Genomic DNA, 23142 nt, shown 5'->3' with positions numbered 1-23142 from the left:
AAGAGGATGCTGCCTTGGTCTGACATCCACCAGCTCATTTGCTGTGGGTTACCCTCCTGCAAATAAATCTTTTCCTGGCACGGTCCCCTAGATAGGGTGACTCCATTGAAATAACAGACTGATAGAGCTGAATGCCAGAAGGTGCCATGAGATCATGAAGCCTGACCTTTAATATACCACAAGCTACTACATTTCACCCACTTATCCTCGGATTGAGCCTAATACATTTGTGTTTTGAGTACAGCATGCCTTCTAGACAGGCCTCCACATTTAGATCTGAAGACGTCAAGAGATGGAAAACCTACTTCCCTCTTGGTAGTCTTCCACAATGGTCAAAATGCGCCTTATTTCCCATTTGAATGAATCTGGATTCAGCGTCCAGCCACTGGCTCTTACGGCTCCTTTCTCTCCTAGATGAAACGGCTCAGAGGTACTTCTCTTGTCACCTCATTGTTTGATTTGTGTTAAGCTGAGCAGACAGAGCTTATACAATCTCTTGACATAAGGCAGAGCTGACCAAGTGAGGGGCCAGCGGGTGCGGGACCCCCCAGCCGCACACATCATGGGCCATACACTCCTGGACTGCACACCAAGCCATGCAAGCCAAAGGGAGGAGCAGTGCCTGGAGCTGCAGCTTAATCCTTGATGGGCATCAAGCAACCTGCCAGCTAGACAGCCCTGATATAAGGTGTTTCACTGCCTTTCTTTCTGAATGGGTCTGGCTTACCAAGTGATTGGTATGGCTGCCCTGAGCTCATCGTTATCTTCTCAGCCAGTCTTTCAGTCCTCTCTAAGTTTTGGCAGTAGTGATTTTATTTTTTTTCTCCCAGATCCCTGAAAGAAAACATGGATTAGGATCTGGCCTAGTGCCGATCCCTACCAAAGCCTAACTGAAACATTCCCTTTCATGAGGATTCCTCGCTGATGACTGCAATTTGAGATCCATCAGCTAGCCAGTTCTTAATCCATTTAGCATGCACTTATTGGACACTGTACGGTGCATTTTTTCTTAAACCAGAACGCCCTTTGGTAACGTATTTGGTTTAATTCTAAAGTTTATTCATTTGTACAGACCTTTAGCAATCCAACTTCTAAACTTGTCCAAGAATGAAGTCAGGTTTGTTTGACAAGTCCATTTTCCAGGAAACCAAGTTGACCAGCACTATGTTCTTATCCATTAACACTTTATTAACTGAATCCCATATCAGCCTTTTAATTATTTTGCCAGGGTAATTTTTGTATTTTGTAAGGGTATTATGTCAAACTTACTGCCATACAGTTTTTCCCTAACTAGCCTTTTTCAATATCAGCACGACACTTCTCAAATTCCTCAAATATTCCTAGTCTTATTAAAAATGAACATCTTTGGGAGAAAGCTATCCTTTGCCAGCTCTTTTAAAACTCTTGGGTGCAAATTTTCCAGGTCTGATGATTGACATTAGTTTACCCCCAGTAGATATTATTCCACATTCTCCTTAGTTACTATATTAAAAGCAGGTTATAATGTCTGTCAGGAATGGTTTAGGCACAGCTGATCTTTTGTTGGGTGCACAGGGATGCATTAGATGGCCTCTCAAAGTCCCTAGTTTTTATGACTACTATTCTACAGTGGGCTGGAAAGTATTTTGTCATTGCCCTGCAATATAAGCACAGTATCCTGCTTCCTTATAGCATAGCAATTTTTCAACCACTAACCATTTGCTATATACCAGAATTTTTATTTTCTTCTATTTCCTGCTTTAATTGCACCATGGAACTAGGCAGGGCTTTTAGCAAAAAGATGCTGCCTCTTTTAATTGTGGAATCATGCCTTCTGGGCCTCTAAAATACTCTTTTGAAAGAACTCCTAATTTTCACATACATTTTTCTGTCTAACATTTTGTCCTTGCAGCCAAAGGTAGACTCCATTACTAATAGAAATGCCTGGGTGGGGGATGGTTTGGCTTGTGATGATGGGCCTAGATACACTTAACACACTTGAGAAAGGTAGCTTTGCTACAGACAAAATTTCTCAATGCTTCGCTTCCCTGGCTGTGTCTATCAGTCAGGCTGGAGGTACATACTGGAGGGCATTTATTTCTATAAAGGAAAAGGGAGAAAACTAAATCTCATAATGATCACTTTGAATGTTAATGTTTACTGCTTGTTCACAGCAAAGCAAGTTGACCTTTGCTGAATAACATTTTCTTTGGCTCTGATCAAATCTTAGAGTTGAAATTCATTGTGGTTATGTTCCCCCTCTTTTTTGTATGATTATTTGTTGCGTTTGCTGCTTATTTCAAGTTCTTTCTTTCATATGTTCTGCTCTGTTCTGAGCTCAGCAGTTCTATTCATCTACTGCAGAGCTGCTCAAAGCATGGAGCTGGACAGTCTTTGGAGGCTCAAAGAACCCCTGGGAAATGAAGCGTGCACGTAAGAGGAAAAAGTAGCCAAACAAAAAACTAATGAATAGCATCTGGGACTAAAATTACACATATATGCATGTGTGTGTTTGTATGTGATAAATGGTCCCTTGCTCGCTGCTTCTAAAGTCCTGTCACTTCAATGGAAAAAAAAAAATGAGTGGCCCATCATAAGCATAGGATAAATATACTATTTCAACGCCTCATTTCAGAAAAAGACCTGTGCCCTTGTGTCCTCTTCTAAACTATAGCAGACAACTTTCCTGTGCTATGGGAAATCCTGATCCATAGTAAATACTGCTTTTCACCTTCCTACCCTTCTTTTTAATGAGCTACTTTGACTTCTGCTACTACCAATATTTTAAGATCCTCGGATGAAAGACACTGTAGAAGCGCAAAGCACTCTACAAATATTAATTAAGCCTCACAACACAGGAAGTATTATCGGGCCCATTTTACAAATGAGATTGTGTAACGTGAATGAGGATTCAATTTAAAGCTCAATTCCTGATGCTCAAGGCACTTAAGACTTTCAGTCTGATGTGTTTCCAGGATTTAATGAGTGTTTGCATTCCTTCCTACAGCATATGGGGAGTCTTCTTCCCACCCATTGCCAGTCCAGGGTAATTCAAAGTGAAGGCCTTCCTCAATTCCTTCATTTCACCAGAGTTGCTCAGCTGATTTGAATTTCTACTTAACTTAAACAGTTTTGGGTAGATGCCTTAAAGGGGAGGAGGCCTGTTACAACGTTCTGCCCCCCTTTGATCCCTGACAGGAGCACTGTAAACATGTGCACCTAGCTTGGCTCATATAAGGAGCCTCAGTGTCTGTTAAAGACAGGGTGGAATAGCGGGGTGGTTAGGGCTAGGCAAAGAGGCACAGGACGCAAACTATACATAAGCAAAGATCCTAAAGGCTACACATAAGCAAAGACCCCAATACCCCCAGAAGCAACCGTGTCCCTATTCCCTTCATCTCAATCTGTTCCTGCACAATACCTGGCTTCAACAGCTTTACACAGGTGAGGGGAAGCCATTCTTACTGGTTCTTCATGAAAGGGTCAGCAACCTTCACTTAGGGTTCATCTCTGTATCTACAGGTTGCTAATGTTGTCACAAAAGCTAGGTACGGCGCTCCGACTTGCGGTAATCCGCAGTTGTGGCGCTCTGCTATTTACACCTATGTCATTACTTACGGCGCTGGATCCTCACACTTAGGGCATGCCGTAAGTGCAAGGATCCAGAGCCACACATCATCCAGGCCACAACCCACGACCCGCTCTGGGACTTGTGGCTGTGGTACCTGGGTAAGCCCCGTGCCCGGGGTTGGGTGGTCACTACCAAGGTCACCTCTGCCTGCCCCAGGATCTGCGCTTGGCCGAGGAAGGGCCTGGGGCTGGGGCTGGGGCTGGGGCTGGGCCAGGCCCGTGTGATTATGAAGCCACCCAAGGCCAAGGCCAAGGCCATGGCCGAGCTGCGGCAGGACACAGCCCCCCTAAGGCTGATGCCTACCCATGCCCACACAGACATTCAGGCTAAGGACAGAAATTAGACATAAACCAGTGGAAGTGATCAGAAACTGGACCGTGTCTGTAAAATGACAGAAGTTCAATGCACATAAACCACTTTCAAAATGGCCAAAACCAGTTTAAGGTAAACCTGGATGGATGTAGTAACAGACTTACCTGATTTAGGTTAAACCAGTTTATTGAACTTCTGTCCCAAATCCCCTCCAGATTCAAGTTAACTCACAATCCCCCAGCATCCCAGGATGCTTTGCAACTCCCCTGGCATGACTTGCCCAAGCCATCTGCTCCAGCCCAGCAGGGAGGTGTGCTCTAGCACCCCCCCGGCTTCTGGCCTGGGCCAGTGCAGACATGTGGCTTCGTTTCCAAAATCAAATGTGAATGTCTGCTCACTTGCTTATTGACTGTATCAATTCACCCTTGGGCTTTTTGACTGTCTGTACTTATTCTGCCACTTTTAAACCAGTCTATGTGTGCCAAACTTCTGTTGTGTTACAGGAATAGTCCGAGTTTCTGATTACTTACATCAGTCAAACTGTAATGTCTGCATCCGGCTAAAATGTGCACATTCTTCCATTCGACCACAGCCCTGAACAAAGAGGCATATATGTTTGTAATTACCTACTTACATGTATACATCAGCTCAAAATGAAGGCTTTGCTGAAAGTTGGCCCTAAATATCGTTGTGTGCGGCTGAATGTATTTTTTAATTCATATTCACTAATTCCTTACATGGTACTTAATTTTAATATATTGTGCTGCTGCAGTAAAACTGCTGGTTTAATTTGACCTTGTGCAAAGTTCTTTACCATCTGTCCAAGCTCTTTTAAAATGGAAATATCCAGCTGGCCTATGATTCTACTCTAAAAGCCTTAATGATGATTTTTAAACCTAATTTCATTGCCTTTTACACAGGAAGGCATAAAGCACACTACTTATCAACAGAGATCCCTTAGGCCACCACTGACTTCAGCCAGAGTTAGTGATAAAGGGGAAAGACCAAAAAGCCATGCCCCAAACCAAAGATATCAAAAAACAATGCACATTCCTTAATTGTCCTGCTTATATATATTTTTTAAATATATTTTATAATCATTTCCTGAAAGTCTGACTACATTTTAGGTGGATCTACATTAGTGCAAAAATGTTCATTTGAGTTGTCAGAAGGGCAGGACTTGTTGATAATTTTTGGGGAATTTTTTCCCCCTTCCCCCAAGCTTTTTAAATTATGTTTCTATGAATGAAATAGATGTTTGCCTTTTACTCCAGCGGTTTCCAGACCCTGTGACCCCCTTGCAGAGCGCCAAATCCCCTTGGCACCAAAACTTTCAAGTGAAAATACCATAAAGGTAAGTGCAGCCCAGAGTGATGCAGACTCCATACCATGGCCCAGCAAACCACCAGCATCCTGGAAATCACAGTGTGGGAACTATCAGTTGACTCCATTCCAGTAGCTGCTTAATGCTGGACAAGTCACAGAAGACGACATGGACACTTCCTAACTCCTAAAGAGCTCTCAGCCCAAATACACAGACAACCTGAATATGAATGGAGAGAAGGCCTGACTCTTCTCCCATTTCCTATAGCTTTACAGTTTGATTTTAATGGTGCTATTTCCAGTTTACATCTTGTAAATGCAAACGGAATCTAGCCCGATCACACAAAGTCCATTATAAAGACTGCAAGGCCACTTTTATGAACGCTTTCTATCCTGAATCATTTGTCATTATTTTCCCAATATGTTTTGCATTATGGCATCAGGATTCCTCCCAAAGTAGGACACCAAGGCCAGTTGTGCAACCCAGCTGAGTAGGCCCCTTGAAATCAACAGGGATGTTCATTTTGTGTGGACAAGGGTCATGTAGTCTGGCACGAGATGTAGTTGTTCCCTTTATTTCACTTTTCTCATAATAAGGTTGCATGGATTGTAAGCAATTTGGGCAGAGAATGTCTTTCTTGTCATATGCATGTAGAGAGAGCTTTGTAGAAGGGGATGAATGGCACCCTAATATATAGATAATAAGTAATATTGGGAAAAGACTAAAGGTTGGAGACGATACTTTCGGAAGTCACTCAAACCAAGTGCTCTGTCCAATATTTGATATTGGTTAGAATGTAACTAGAAGAGTAATTTTGCACTTTCAATGAATCCTCCTTTAAAACTCGTGTTAAAAATGTGCTAAATATCATCAAATTAAACCTTCCTGACCTTAGTAAAAGCTCTTGGAAGAGAAAAATGAATCTCTTACATCATATTAAACTAATTAGTTCTACAAGTCAGGTCATTAAAAGCCATGTTCAATAAACTCTACTTCTGATTTCTGCAGTGTGGGAGTTGCCATAGAAAGCTGGATATGAAGTGACCAAAAAAAATCAAATGTTGAGGCTTGGAGTGGAAAACTATGGTTTCTACACTATAGGAGCTAAATGGCATTTTCCTGAATGAAGACCTAAATGTTGACAGAAACAGGTTAAGTATGTTAAAGCATCACCCTAAGGAAAAAAGATTAAAGGCTCCTATTTGTAACTCAAAATCTTGCATTCATAATGTCTTCTCCTATTTAATTTCAAGTAGATCTGAATGGAAAAGGTGCAATTAAATTGTTTCAACAACCGTTTGCTAAAAATTGATTAGGCTTCCACTGCACTGCGGATTTATGTCATTCAACCAGGAAAGCCTAGTGTTACCTATGTAATCCTAAAGTATATTTTAATAAATAACTAGAGTTGATTTCCCATCATAAAAAACAGTATCAATGTTGCATGGTACAGCATGTAAAAGGAATTGGTACTGCACATGATACAAGAGGAAAGATTATTCGGAGAAACTCAACAATTAAGGATGATTTGTTTGCATGAATTACAATGTATGAAATTTTAAACATTAAGCCAAATCTGTTCCCTAAATAAAGAGTTTCTCAGAAAACATGTAAATAGGCAAGGAAAGCATTAAAATCAGACATGGTACATTTATTTGCTGGCTTATAACGAAAGTAAAATATTGCTGAAAGTTAGAAAAATGTAGGTGTTTTTATATTTAACTTGTAAAGGTCATGATTTTGTGTGAAAAGCAATGAAAACAGAAGATAAGTATCTTCCTTCTGGATTAACAAAAATGCAGGACACAGTGATTTCTGTGTCAATATTAATTAACAGTAAGCTACTAAAACATTTCCCAGCTTTGTTTCAATTTAAATGTAAATTTCACAGAATTTTATATTGGAAGATCCTTTTAATTCTTACTGACAAATAAGCTAATGAAGACTTATATCAGGCATTTGCTAACATGAAGAAATCTTGGGCTGGAAATAGGTACATTTATTAGTAGAGAACCAGTGAAATAGGTTGAGATGTTTTTAGTCCTTTTAGTGGTGTATATCTCAGCGATAAAAATATCACAGTGGCCAACTGCCTCAACTCAGGAGAAAATGTCTTAGCTGAGAACTTTTTAAATCTAAATAAGTCTAATGAAGATCTATCCAAAGGGCTATTTATTTACCAGTGCCAAAAAACTGTAGATTGTAAGGGCATGGCTACAACTACAGTCAAGGTATGGCTGCAGCCCTTTTGATATAACTGACCTAGCTTTAAACCTGCCAACTTGTCTAGCAACGACAGTGCGGCCCTTGCGCTGCATAGCTTAGGTGCAAAACCAGCTCAAGAAGTGCAATATATATTTGGGCAGTTAGTCCCCATGCAAGCTCTGTGCTGCCATGACTACCCACCTATCAATACTGGAGCTAGCTAGATTAAGGCTAGCTTGGGATGTCTACACAAGTGGTATCACACCTTTGCCTGCAGACAGGACACACCCTCAGTGCCTACGCGCTGAAGAATTCACCCAAGGGCAGGGGTATGGCTGGATCGATCTGTTGTACCATACCTCTCCGTTTATCAGCTGCATGTCTACACATTCATTAATGTGCCATACTTACTGCGCATTAACTTTAGTACTTGAACTAAAGTTTTTAGTGATGCTTACTGCACAGTAGCCTAATACTACTGCGTGGTAGCCTATTAGCATACTTTTTGCCCAGCATGCTACTGCACGGCGTTATTAGGCTACTGTGCAGTAAGCGTCTCGTGTAGACGCACCCACTGTTAGCTACATCCTACATTGCTGATTCTCTTGGGCTTCTTCAAACTTCAGCCAGTTACAATGCACGAAGCTGAATAGATATGGGAGAGTAATGACACGTCGGGGTCTACTGCAAAAACTTGTTCATAGATAGGGTTGGAAGGGACCTCAAGAGACCATCAAGTCCGACCCCTTGCCTAGGCAGAAAACAGTCAGATGACCCCAGCCAGATGCCTATCTAGCCTTCTCTTAAAGACCCCCCAAGGTAAGGGAGAACACCACCTCCCTTGGAAGCCCACTGCAAATTTTGGCCACCCTTACCATTCTCAATCAGGGATGCAGGAAGGCCAGTCTAGAGAACCAGTCAACAGACTCAGACGCCCCAACGCTTAGCTGCCTACCCCTGCTTAGGAACCACTGAAGTGACAACCATCTAATGGCTTCTTTATGCCTCAGTAATCCCACAGCCATAATGCTCAGTCTAGAGGCAATCGGATGGGTTAATGAATTAGCTCAAATTTCTGGGCTGGTTTTAAGCTAGGTTTAAAGGGAAATTTGCATGAAGAAGAATTAAGACGTGTTCTTGGCATGGACGTGAAATGGACGAGTACATATATTAAGGGGATTAATTACACCAAGATTTATGCACACACTCATTATCATCAAAGCGTGGGGATGTTTCCCAAGTTAACAAAAGGGAAGATTATGCTTTCTAGGCAGCAGGAAGTCAAACAAGCAAGGAGACGGTATTCCACACGCAACCCAGAGCAGGAGGAAATGTGGGAGCGACTGCTTACCTTCCACGCAGGAGGGCTGCGCCCTTGTCGTGCCTGCAACCTGCCCTGGGAAGCAAGAGCACTTGACAGTTTGAGAGCGTTCTTCTATGCGGTTCTTATTGCAGCAGCGATGCACTGCGACCACTTCGCATGTCCCTTGCTTCACTTGGTGCTGGCCTAGCAATCACAGGGAGAAGAGCGTCAGGTTGCCTTAGCATGAAAATAAAGGGAATCCGCTCCCAAAGAGGCACCGCACAGCTCTACATGGTGCTGAGCCTCTTCCACTTCCACGGGAGCCACCAGAAGCGCAAAGCTCCCTGAAGGAATAGGCTCCTTACTTGCACCAAGCACATGATGGCTAATGAATGCTAGTTCATCCCGATGATACTTGACTTCTTTACTGCCTCCCTGCACCAAGGAGCCTTATAAATACATGGAGACAAAAACAGACCAGACAAGTTTACTAGACGGACTATGGCCTAGATGGACTAGGTAGGCAGAGGATCTAGATGGAGAGAAGTGTGCAGACATTGTAGCTTCACCCTCCTCAAACTCTCTCACCGGCTTCCTATTTTATCAAATGAGGCTCAGGGTCCCTGCCTTACCATTAGCTCCAAACACTGTTGCCCTGGTCTCATTTCAATCCCCTAGGTTCACCCACAGACCCCATCCTCTCCTTGCTTTTGCATTCTTGTCTTCACACCTTCTTCCATTTCACCTCCCTACGCCTGGGGGGCCTTCTTCCTCCGTGTCTCTCAGGCACCCTCTCTGCTCTGCTTCAACCCTGCTCCTGACACTAGCACTTCAAGGAATCTCCCCCTCTTTTCTCATTAATCATTTTGAAACATTTTTCTGCCCCATTTTTCTGTCCCAACATTTTCTTGTCTCCGCACCCTGTGTTTGTCTTGTCTTAGCTAGATGACAGGTTCTTCAAGGCACTGGCCAGGACTCATCTCTGTTTGTAAAGCACTTGTAAATTAACGGTGCTATATAAAAGTTTCTTATAATAATAAGTTCACTTGACAGAAAGATGCTGCAGAGAATACTAAAGTAATTACCAACAAAGCTGTATCAGTGCTTTATATGAAAAGAATGCAAGTAGTGGAGGCAGGTATGTAATAACAAAGATGCAGGAGAAGAAAGAAAAGTAAGGGGAAAGCCAGAACACAGCAGAGAAACAGATCCATCCAACCCACTGGGAACATTACAGTGGCAAAGGGCCCTCTTTTCCTAGTAACTGAGAACTTCAGATACTTGGAGGAGTTGGGGCGGGGGGCACATGCAAGTCGGTAATGTCCTGGCAGCTAATAACCAACTGGGCTAAGATGACTTATCTCCCCAGTTAACTGCTAAAAATTCCCTCCTCATTGCTTATTATTACCAAGTGACACTGTTTCGTGTTAAGAGATCATGGCATGGCAGCAAATACAAGAAAAATAATACAGAGTCTGCTATTCAAATGGGGCAAGTTAAGTGCAATGTACTCTGCCCGTACCACTTGTTTCACAGCTGCTTCCATTTAGTGACCGCCAGGAAAGACAGAATCTGTGCCGCGGTTGTTAGCACACAGAGGCACAACCTCTCTGGGTGCTGCTCTCACTTGCAGCTGGTTTACATGGCTCTGGGCATACCCCAGCCCTGGACTGCAGCTGCTGGCTTCTGCGGGGTAAGTCAGCGTGTGTGACAGTATAAGACTCAGCCTTGTAGGGCCTGCTCCTTATCTCTAGTATGGGCTGAATGCAAATCACTGACCCCCAAAACCCCTGATCCTGAATCTGAATTTTGCTGCTTCAATCCATCTCTATTCAGCGCCCGGAGACAGAAGGTACATATGAAACAGAGGGGGTATCTATACATCAAAACTCAGCTGTGCTAGCAGACCTGTATTATCTTGGTAGTACAGATTAGCAATAAGAGTGAAGACACAGGAGCAGAGGATGCTAGACCACAAAACCTCCAGGGACTCTGAGTGCACACTTGGGTTGTGAGCACATGTGAAAGCCCCATGACACTGGAGTCTTTACTACTACTGCAGCTGGGACTGAGCTGACAAGGGTATGCTAAAACATGCAACAATCCCCTCTTCATTTAGGGTGTAGACCTACCCACTCAGTCATTTTTTAGGATGCATATCATAAAATAGATATGCACCAAATCCTGCTCTCTTGACTAAGGCAAGTGGTGCTCAGGCAGAATCGGCCAAAGTTTCCAAGTGGAAATCCACAAAAATCAGCCGAGGCAGGAGCTGCAGTAGGGTTGAAGGGACCTCAGGAGGGGATGTGGGGAAGGGGGAAGCCTGTTATGCAATGCATGCAGATACGTATATAGTCAAATGCATGTCAGTCAGAGGTATGTATGCATATGCTTGCATATACAGCCAAATGTATGCATATGCTTGCATATACAGCCAAATGTATGCATATATAGTCAAAGGTATGTATATGCTTGCATATACAGTCAAATGTGCATATGTATGTGTAGACTGTATATGCAAGCATAGAAGCAAAGTATGTATATGCATGTATATGCATGCATAGACAGTCAAATGTATGCATATGTATGCATATATAGTCAAAGGTATGTATATGGTTGCATATACAGTCAAATGTATGCACATGCATATGCAAATATATATAAGCATATACATACATGCTTGCATATACAGTCAAATGTATGCATATACATATGCGTCTAGTCCAACACCCTGCTCAAAGCAGAACCAGCCCCAACTACATCATCCCAGCCAAGGCTTTGTTTAGCCGGGTCTTAAAAACCTCCAAGGATGGAGAGTCCACAACCTCTCTGGATAGCCTGTTCCAGTGTTTTACTACCTTCCTAGTGAGAAAGTTTTTCCTAATAGCCAACCTCAACTTCCCTTGCCGCAGCTTGAGCCCATTGCTCCTTGTTCTGTCATCTGCCCCCACTGAGAACAGCCCAGTTCAAAGTACTACTTCTAAGTAAGTTTCTCAAATAATGAAGAATATTAAAAAATATATACTCTTAAAAAAACCCAAAAAAGTTGGCTTCACAACATTCCTTTGATGTGTGTGTTTTGATTTCACAAGAATTTTGAACACAGCTGGAGATATGCCTGATTTCTGAGGCCAAATCTGTATTCAGAACAATCTCAATGGACAGCTAGCAATGCATACATAATACTGCAAAAGAAATTCAGTCTTCCATTTGTGCACTCAATATGAAAAAGATTCTTTTTTTCCTGAGGAGGACAAAAATGCACTGTACTTTTAAGCAATATATGCTACAGCAGTAAAATGCATAATGTATTTTATAGAAAGTTGGAAAAATGTTGAACACAGCATAAAAACAATCTCTGATACCCATTGTATAAGGTTTATTGGCAGGCTGTGTATTTCCATGCAGGCACCTAATACCCATATCATAATAATAAAGGAAATGGCTTGTAGGACAGTGCTTGCTCCGTAAATCAATATATAAAATAAATAAACAAATAAAAAGAATAAATTCCAAACGATTGGTCTATAAAACTCTCCTGTGCAGTCATTTTTCCCATAATAAATAGAAGCCTAAGCTTCTGGAATATATATTAAAACCATGTTTTAGTTTTAAAGTACTTTTATTTGTTAATTTATTTATTTAGGAAACAGAATGAAACAAAGGGCTTGAGCCAATGCCTGCCACAACTAATTGCAATAGTCATTAGGAGTTTGATCTTATTATACTCATTGAAGTCAATGGCAAAGCTGCAGAGGACTGCAACGCAAGGCCAGGGCTAGGCCATCCAGAGGGAAGGATATCACATAACGGAGTGAAGGAAAAGCCCAGTACCAGTCAGTACATATGAGTGTTAGATAAATGGTCATATCTGGAGTCATTATGTATCGTACATCACACATTAAAATGACTAAGAACTCGTTGCTTAAAGTCATTATTCTCTGGACACCAAATGCTAAGAAAAAACTGATCTGTTACATGAGTAGGTGTAAACCCTCTCAGAGCTGTATATCATAAGGATGAAACATCTCCAGCAAGCATCGTGGAACTGGAGGACCATACATTTTAAAGACCAGGTCCTGCTTGCTTTACATGGGGGAGCACAGCTAAGCCAACAGGATGACTCCCTTAAGGAAGACAACCAGGATTCAGCCTTGAGAGTGCAGCCTGAAGCATGAGGCCTCATCTGAAATGAGTATGTTTGAATTTTAAGGCAGTGACACCATTTCCCTATGGTGCAAGGCTCATGCCAGGAGCCAGCTGCTGCACAGTGACAACAGGAAGCAGAAATCAAAAAGGAATTATGTCCAGAATGTGTGCATTGGCTCACTAGCTATATTACAACACAGCTACTATATACTTTCCAACCACACGGAAAGCTAAGGAAAGATGTCCTCCACTTGCCCAGTGGTAAAGGTAGGTAGCTAAGCTTTGAGAGTGGCCATCTTTCACTGTGGAAGACAATACAATACACTTCTGTTCTCTTTCTTTTCTAAGTAAATCGGACCAGAACCCCTGCTTCAGACTGAAGAAGTGGAAATGACTGAAAGGCCAGGAGACATCTATACTGCATGCAAATTTTGCATACCTTCGGCTGCACTCGACTGTATATGCATGCATATACATACATTTGACTATATGCTTGCATATACAGTCAAATATATGTATATGCTTTTTTATATATATTTTATATATATATATGCATATACATACGCATACATTTGACTGTATATGCAAGCATGTATGTGTATGCTTATATAGATATATATATATTTGCATATGCATGTGCATACATTTGACTGTCTATGCATGCATATACATACATTTGACCAAGCATATACATACTTTGCTTCTATGCTTGCATATACAGTCTACACATACATATGCACATTTGGCTGTATATGCAAGCATATACATACATACCTCTGACTGACATACATTTGACTATATGCGTATCTGCATGCATTGCATAACAGGCTTCCCCCTTCCCCACATCCCCATCTACTTTTCCCCTGGCCACCACGGGCCACTCAATTGTACGTTTGCTAACTAGTATCGTCCCCATGGTGCCCAGAAGTGGCAGTGACCACGTGCTCTGCAAACTTTGAGCACCCCATCTGAGCAGGCTAGCTTTCCGCACGCTACTCCTTAGTGCTCAGCAGCCCACGGGACTGAATTTGCAGTTTGCACTGTGGCTTTCAGAGTAAAAACCCACAGTTTATCTCATGAAGAACCCACCAAGCCAAACAGCCTGCTCCCCTGCATGGATCCATTGAAACCTCTCACATCTGCATTCGTGCGCCCAAAGGCAGAGAATCCTGTGAAGAAGGAACAGAAGCGGCGCGTTCCTGCACCTTTTAATCTTCGTCTCGCTGTACATAGCAAACCTTCATCTCAAACCTTTAAAGTACAGCTTAAAGCATACGGACAGAGCAATTCATGAATAGCCTTAAAATATCTCATAATCAATGTACTCTCAGGAAGCCAATGCAGTAGAAGTGGGGGCTGATGAATTTTAAACGTGCGAAGATCATAGTAAGTGAATCCTACGGCAGAGACATCAGGAAAGCCATTATAGGGGAAACTTGAGGGGGAGATAGAGAAAGCAACTGCTAGTGTCAGACTCCAAAGACCAAGGCCCCTCTGGGCCCACTTATAAAAATGCGCAGGAACTAACAGGCGTTTACTTGAGCCTCTTCCAATCTGCTCCCTAAGAGCCATCAGTATTTTCAGTCTAAATTCTTTCTTTAGTTACAACCTGGCAGCCAAACAGAAAAATGTCCCCAAGGAAGGATGCTTCTGCTGGTCTTCTTCTTTGTCATGGCTCCAGTCCAACCTTTCTATATGGTCTACTTCCAATAGCCTGCACAGGCCACTGCTTCTGGTGTTCAGATGGCCAGATCTTGTGGGGTGCATCATGGTGCTCCAGGGCATCTCAGGAGATGATCCATGGTTTGCTTCTCCTGACAAACACACGGGTTGGTTGCAGAGGCCCCGTGGTTTCATGAGAAAGTTGCTTCTGCAGACACTGACTCTCAACCTGTTCAGGCTCTGCCACGTGTGCCATTTCTAGCTGGAGCCAGATGCTAACCCCTCACTGGGGGTAATTCCTGGTAACAGAGCAAGAGCAAGCTTCCTTTCATGGACGCTGTGCAGCAGTGTGTACTCAAAGAGGATACCTGGTACAGGCGTGTCCTCGAAAGCAGGTGGAGCCTTGTAAACTTGAGTCCATCCAGAGAGCTGCCCTCTGAATCCCCGTTCCCTTATACCTGGGCTGCCTTCAAAGAAATATGGACACTGGCAATTCACCTTGGACAGGAACCTTAACTGTCCCTCGACCGTGGATAAAAACTTGCAGTGTGGGGACTTAATGGTGCTTGAAGCAATACTGAATTCGATGCAGATTCCTGCCAGGTAATTCACCAGGTCCTGAAAAGGAGCAAGTGTTGAGTAGTAGCTGTGCCATGGGCCCAGCCCCTGAACGCAATCTCCTCTTCTGCAGCACCCCAGCTGCAGGGGGCTGTTGCAGGAAGACCCCCTGCCCCAGGGAAGGGAACAGGTCCAACAATGGATGTACCACCCAGCTGCTAGCATCCCAATATCGGGTGCATCTCTTTGGTGCACAGAACATAAGGAAAACATTAGACGCTGGGTATTTTCTGAATGAATCCACAAACAAGCCTTAATGACCATTAGTGTAGGCCAAATGAGAAAACTGACCTGCCACAAGAGGTGTTTCTAACTTGCTCATGCCCTGCCTTCAAGTAGTAGTGTAGTGCTGGTATAGCTGGGATCGCCCAAGATACAAGCAAGAAGCAAAATTTCTTTGGTAATATCTTTTATTGGACCAAATTATAGGCTGTGTCTGCTTTGAGCCCCGAGGGAGGTCACTAGGTCTCCAAGACTTTGTCTAATAGCTCTCCTAACTATAAAATTAGTCCAATAAAAGACATTACCAAACAAATCTTTCTTCTCCCCGACTGCAAATCAGTATTCGTGTGCGGCTGGTCAGTACTGCGAGAAGGAAGGGTCACTCCCTGAATGGCTCACCTCCAATTTCATCAAATATTTTAAATGAAATCATTTCAAGGACTTTACTTGCATGTTTTACCTGCTGGCAAGATGAGTGGCTTAATTACAGCCTGTAAGAGTCTCCGAAGGGCTTGGGTGAAATGTGCTACACAAGCATAGGATGAGTTGTTACCAATGCAGGCCAAGAAAGAGCCTCCCAAGAGACCCCCAGAAGGTGGAAAGAGAACTGGATGGAGGGGGAGCAGGTGGAAGGCAGGACCGTGAAGGTGGAGCAGCCTTTGTGGTGCTCACCGTGGCCCTAGAGCCATGCTCTGTCCTCAGACCAAAGGCTACTCCTTGTCAAACCTGCTCAGAGTAGGTAACTCATCATTTGGGCTGAGGAAAGACACCCAGACACGATGCCTAGCCTCATGCATTGGGCAGAGCTCTGACCTCCGCTCCCCCCCCCGACTTCAGCTAAACCAAGGTGGGGGGGGGAAACTTTTACCAGCTCCATTTTTTCCTTGCGTGCACAAAGATCAAGCATGGTATATCTGTGTTATTTATGCCATTTCAAGAGCCCTCCTAAATCCTATTGAGGAAAAGACCTATAAAGCTGTGTATGCAGCCTGGATGTGTTTGTAGAAAAGCTCTGCTGATCCCCAATATCCCCCACTTTCTCAAATGTCTTAGTTAAGGAACACATGGGGGAAAGGACTGATTTAAGAAGGAAAAAAAGTGTATCCCTGTGACAAAGCCTGCTGTCTTTGATGAAGATAACAGCTGACCGCTGCTGATATCGTGGAAGATGGTGCAAAGGGATGTTGGAATGATTCAACCTTCAGTCAGCATATTCTTCAACGAGCCTTGAGAGCCAAATTTATATGTAGTAACAAGCTTGGTCTGCACAAAATCAACAGCATCATTTATTTAAAAGGATGAGAGGATGATTGTCAATGGGGAGATGAATGTCTATGGCATCTAATATAGCAGGCAGTAGCATGAGAAGCTGAATCTAGGGAAGTTAACAGCAGCTTGAAAGAGAGAAACTTGTTGCCTGTTGCTCTTTAAGGTGTTATGCAGACTTGGCAGCACAGTAGAGTTACACCTACACACGTACACCCACCCACACACCCGGATATGAGAAATACCTTCATGCATATCCTACTGGGCAAGGACCTGTCCTGCTTTTTTGTAAGAGTGGGACTGTAATTCAGCCACCTGCAGGCAAGATTACTGCTACTTGTTATCTGGGGCTACAGCTGCAGGTCACTTGAAAACTATCATTAATTCACTGCAAAACCCAGGAGAAGCACACCCTATCAGGCTTTCCACACCTTGAGTTTCTACTTTCTAAGGGAGCTTGCATTAAGGGGTCTTTCCAGCTAAAATATTGCAGCCCCCAGTTTGCTTGATGAATCCATGAAGCTGACTGAGCCCAGTCCAAAGGTCTCAGAAGCTGTTCTTAATCGGCTATAAAGCACTTTACCGCAGGAGATGAGAGTGAGACCAGGGCCCACGGCTTTCAGGGCAAATAGTGAAAAAAAGTCTTTTCATAAAGACTTAGCCACAACAAAAGATGCAGGAAAAAAAATGCCTGTTGAGCCACAACAGCTGTTCCTGATTGCAAGGAGCCAAGTTTCCTATCCCTTGTTTCTGTGCTCTTTAGGCCCCTCTGCATATTACATGCATCACACAAGTCATGGGTTAATTGCACAATTAATTTAGACCGGCTATATGTGCAAATTACCTCTTGCACCTTAAAAAGATGCAACCAGCTATAAAGTTACTGCTGGAAAATGTGTATTAACTGGTTGCTATCCTGCTTTAATTTGCACATGAAGCAGAGTCTTCCCAGAGGCTGGGAGAAATCTCATGCCCCATGGCTGCTAAGGCAGCTCCAGGCAGCTGCAGACTCTGGGACTTGCAACTGCAGGAGCAAACTGCTTGCCAGTGCAGAGGGAGCATGAGACGGTGGCAGGGTGTAATGGCGACAAAGTGTGATAGGATGTGATGCCGGATCCCACAATCATGCCTCCTGCATGGTTTGGACTGTGCATCAGATCCCATCAGGCCTTTACCTGAACATCTAGAGGGGCCGAGGATTACTGGTGCCCTGAAAATGCCTACACAGGGCAAGCAAGCAAAGATGTGGCAGAGCCCCAACTCCAGAAGCTGACTTCAGCACCCAGTGGAATTTGAAGGATTCCAGCGAACGAGGCATCTACATGCTTTCCTTCCAAATGAGTTGTGCTATATGCAATATGCATCAAATACTTCCAAATGAGTTGTGCAAGGCAAGCAGTATGAGCACATGTAAACCTACAAGGCAGCATTACAACATTACAGGCCCAGAACAGATGTGTGAACCCCGTTACCCGAGTCTCATCCAGAGAGCAACTTGTGAGGGGCCCTCAGGCTGCAATAAATCTTGAAATGTATTTGAAAGCAAAGTGTGTGGCCTCAAACCCGCATGATGAGAGACCCAAGGAGTTAACTGAATCACAAGCATAACCTTTCATATGTGCAGGAGGGCGAACATGCTGACAAAGCTGGAGCGGCTCATGTAATACAGTGAATTCTTTTGGCGACTGTCAGAGGTCACATCCATATGGAGATTAAAGTCCCCTAGAATAAGTAGCGTGGGTGACCTTAGATCAGGCACGAGCTCTGAGGCTTCACCCAGGAACAAAGCATTAAATCAGAGCGGTCGATAAATCAAAATAGCCGTGACAGAAGTAGGTGCTGCACATAGGAGCGGGGGTGGGGAAGAATGCTACCGCAAATGAAAAGGAAGGTGGGTGGAGAATGACCTCGAAACAAATAGAGAAATTACAAGATGAGCCCCTCTGCCTACCTGGATGCTGAGCTGAAGTTAATGAAGAAAAACTTCCTTCCTCCAGGTCTTGCATTTGGTCTGGCCTAAGCATGTCACTTGTATGACTGAAATGTAAGATCAAGCTTGGCAAAGTGCCTTGTGCCTCAGACTAAAGCAGTACTAATAATGTCTTGTAATGGGTGGCACGCTGATGCCAGTTTCCAGTGTTTCTGGTAGCAAATCAGCAGCGCTCTGCTCTGCAATACATGACTATGTCCCCCATGTCTCATTAACCTTCACTCTCACTAATGCATACCAGCAACCCTCCTTCCTGGCATTTGTTCCTTCTTTCACACGTTTATCACGAGTGAAGGAGAAAAGAAAAGTGACTGATTCCCTGGAGGGTCTTTCAGTACCCACCTCAAAGAAAATGACTCCCTGCTATACAGGGAACACCGTGCATGTATCCTGCGAGAGACTGATACCCAACCCACAAATCATCCTACTGGAGTCAATGCTCGTTAAAAGAGATTAGATGACAATATAAATTAAATGAAGGATTCTCCTAATGCACGGGTGGGCAAAACACGGCCCGCGGGCCTGATCTGGCCTACCAGTACATTGGATCCGGCTTGCAGCCAGGCACCCACCAAGTAATCGTATCTGGCTCCGCCGGCTGCTGCCCCTGCTGCGCTTTGCATGGGGCTGAGTCCCGCCTGCTGTGCTCCCAGACTCCCCTGCCGGCCGGCATCAGGTCCGGCCAGCAGGCACCGCTTCGGGGAAGGGCTGTTGCTCCAGCCACCGCCCGGGGAACTGCTGGGATGCCCTGGCCTCCAGTGACTCCTCCTGTCCCTGCTGCCCTAGTCCCCAGGGCTACCCTTGCAGCCCTCGACACCTCTCCAAAACGCGTTACACGGCCAAAGTAATTGCCCACCCCTGTACTATGTATCATCACAGCCAACGTGCTGCAAAGCAATCCCTACCTATAAAGGTAATGATTGCTGCCCTTGGGCTTAGTCCATTACTGAGATACTTTATAAACGTGCCCGCATAAATCCAGGATCAAAGAAACATCACGTAACAGAGAACGAAGTGCCGCATATGGACGTTTAGAAAAATGTTTGCTCTTTCCCATCAACGGAAAGGTTTCCCACACTTCTCTATCGTGCTCTCGCCCAGTTCTCTCAGCTTCAAAACGACCCTTGCTTTTGTTCGTCTATTCATCTTTGCTCTTTTATTCTCGTAATTGTTGCAGGTAACATCACAAGTTGGGAATTCTGTGCCATTCAAGAGGGACGGTTGCAAATTCTTTGAAAATGAATACTTGCATTTATGCAAGCGTCCCCCGCTTTTTGACGTGGTATCTGTACTTTAAATCTATGCCTAACCTCTCAGCCGTGACAACATCGGATCACAGATGGTAGCTGAACATTATGTTATGCACAACCATACATGCTTCTCTTGCCTGCCTATTGTTATTTGCCTTGTGAATCTTGCAGAGCTCTGCTGTACAAAGAAAAAAAAGGAAATCCTTTCAGTTTTGCACATACAGGCAATGAAATAAATGTTGAGGGTTGTTTTATGGCCTTTCTTCATCACTTGAAATGCAAAATGGTCAGTCTGGGCCTAATCGACTTAAACAGATGGTTTCAATCTACTTGATTCAAAATATATCAGCAAACCGATTTAATGACTTCCACGTGACACAAGTGATGTTTGTTTGGAGAAGGGGGAAACAGCGATTTCTAGCTAAGAAGTTAGTGCATTAGTTATCATGGATTAAGTAAATGTTATTTGCTAAAAGACAAATGTATGTTGGGAAATTAAAAGTTTCTTCATTGTAAAAGTTCAGTCTCACATCTAAGTATGCGGGGTAAAATTCAGAGAGTCAGAAGAAGGCCTATGCACCAACTAAGTCCCACTTAATACTCAAATCAAAGTTCGGGTGCAGCTTGACTGTTGTACAAACCTTCAGGTGGGCATTTGCACAAGGGTATATTTTTCCTATTTAAAGACACAAGGGTACCCAATTTAGGATAGTCCAGTTAACTGGATGATCAACTATGGACAAGTCAATAATTATTCATTCCTTAGCCACCATTTGACAATCTGCTTATGCAAGATCAAAGGGTAAAAAAAAAAGAGGTGTATAAAAGTTTATCCTTTCACACTTCTCCTTTTAAATATCCTTAATTTGAAAGAATAGCCTCTGCTGAAATTCCCATCCTCTTAATTGGTTTGTATTCGTTATAATCATGCAGCAATTTTTGATACCACTAGTAGAGCTGGCCCTGGAAAAGCAAAAGGCAGTGGCTGTGACTCTGAATGAGAATGATATATTTGGTTGGGAAAAGAGAAATGAGATTTTATTATGAGAGCATATATACACACATTTAAAGTGAATGGGACATCTAGAGATGTTGCAAACAATCAGACTGGCTAATGTACTAGGCACGGGGCCATCAATTCCTTCTCAGTTGGTCATTAATCCTTGGGAAAGACCAGGATCACTGCTGCTTAATTACTTTCAGAGTCTGTCTCATTTTCTGACAGGCTTTATATGGCTATTATGGGTGCCTTGGGTTTACTCTGATGCAGTAGACAAGACCGGTAGCAAGGGGTCCAAATTTAAGATCCAGTTGCCAGCTAAGCAATAACGAGTCATAAAACTAAACTGCACAAATGCATTTTTAATTCTGAGTGACACTAGGACATTTCAAAGGTTTCAGTCTGTGCCAGCCCTTCCAATCTGGTTACGATAGCTGAACTGAGGATATTTTAGCAGTGATAGTCTTTCGGGTGAGGTTTCAAGCTTGCCAAAGAAAGAAACCACTGGGTTTTTTGTTTTGGTTTGGTTTGAAGCAGTATACTTGAATGATGGGTTAAGAAATACCCTTTGGTTTGCATACTATTTTATATGACTGCAACTGTGAAACAGAGCACAACATGTAAAAATATATATACTCAGAATCGGATCAAATGAGAAACAGAAGCGGCTAGAATTTTCCCATTATAACTCATGACCCAACCTTATATTGTCGAATAAAGGAATTAAAAAAAAAAAAAAATCAGCATTCAGAAATAGTGAAGATCTGCTCATCTGAAGCTCCAGACTGTTGACTCATTAATTAATGAGCTGTTAATTAAGGACCAGCTAATCCCTTCTTCAGTTACTGTGGTACATAAACACCTCTTTTTCCCCCCACTCAAGGAGCTGCAAAGCTCTTGACCCTCTCAACCTTCACTTTTTATCTTCCTTCCCTTTGAATACAAAGGTAGAGCTTCACATTTCAGCACTTCACTTCGGTTTCAGGCTGGAGCATGAGAAATGTTTTTTGAAAAGGAAGCATAATAATGTAATCCAAACTCTGGACTCGGGATATCTGTGTTCAATACCTGATTTTGTGTCTATGCCCAGTTGCAGTGGGCTCTAGTCTGAGTCCTGACCTCGGGCACTGATGCACAATAAATTAATCTATTTTCCCCTTATTTTCCCTTAAGAGTTTTGGGTTCACATAACCAATACAATTAGTCTTTGTGTGGGGGGGTTCCCCATAGCAAAAACTTTTCTGTAGTCACCAAAACCGCAGCCCTGCTTATCCTAATTTGCAGGTTTTCTCACTTGCCAAACTGCAGCAGCAGCAGATTTCTTGAAGCAATATTTTTTTAATACTCAAAGACGTTTTTCCAGCCTGACACCCAGAGTTGTTGTGAAAAAAGGTATCAACTTATATCAGTTCTAGATAGCACTATTCCACATTTCACGTTGGGAGGAGACAAGTGTTACAGGGCCCATCCACAGCAGAAAGATCTTCCCTAAAGTACTTGCCACCGTGGTTGGGATTCTTCATCCTGACCTTTGCTTCACTGACAAGCCTAGAGAGACTGATTACAAAGAACTACTCAGACCCACAAAGGTCAAAATCGTGAACTATGTCTAACCCCACGCTCCTTGGGTCCCAATTCAGCCTGTCCTGAGGACCAGATACTTCAGGTTCATCCTCGTTGCTGAAACAGAGCAACTATGACAATAGCAACTGGGGATTTTCTTAGTTAAGGCACCAGCACTCAGCTTTGACTACTTAGTCACTAGGGCATCCCCATAGTCCAATCACGGGAATAGCCTGGATAACAATAGTTGAAAACTTCCTCAACTCTGCTTTAATCTTGTGCTGGGGAGATGACATCTCCACTAATAGTACTGCAGTTTCAATGGCCCATTTAATCCTTATTCTTTTGCACTGAAACTATTAACACGGCTGCTAACTAGTGAAAATTGTTGCATTTGGGAGGTTCCTCCCCATAATATGAGAAACCTGCTCATTGCAAAGCAGCTCAAGGCAGATAAATTCATTTCACGGAGGCTAACCAGTCAGCTAGGGTGGCAGCATCGACATACATTTATGCCAGGGCCATGCTAGGGCAAAAGAAGCCAACAGGCCCGTCATTACCACAACTGGCAGAAGCTCTTGGTGCAGAAATTAAAGTAAGGAAAGTCAGGCTTCTAATTTGGGGGGCGCTAATGAAATCCTGTGGAGTAGGAGACCTTTCCAGAGGGA

General features: G+C 43.4%; 1 protein-coding gene across 6 annotated transcripts in view; it reads right to left on the bottom strand.

Moving 5' to 3' along the window:
- TAFA4 (TAFA chemokine like family member 4) overlaps nt 1–23142 on the bottom strand; it is a 98222-nt gene that overhangs the window by 10366 nt on the left and 64714 nt on the right. For all 6 annotated transcript variants that reach the window (XM_090022592.1, XM_090022594.1, XM_090022595.1 and 3 more), the window contains one exon: nt 8803–8958. In XM_090022592.1, coding sequence (XP_089878718.1) covers nt 8803–8958 — 156 coding nt within the window. The remainder of the gene's footprint in view (nt 1–8802; nt 8959–23142) is intronic.

The sequence above is a fragment of the Crocodylus siamensis genome, chromosome 11, assembly GCF_052110815.1.
Source record: "Crocodylus siamensis isolate JL-2025a chromosome 11, ASM5211081v1, whole genome shotgun sequence".
In the NCBI taxonomy this organism is placed as follows: Eukaryota; Metazoa; Chordata; order Crocodylia; family Crocodylidae; genus Crocodylus; species Crocodylus siamensis.
This window is presented reverse-complemented; position numbering and strand designations above follow the sequence as displayed.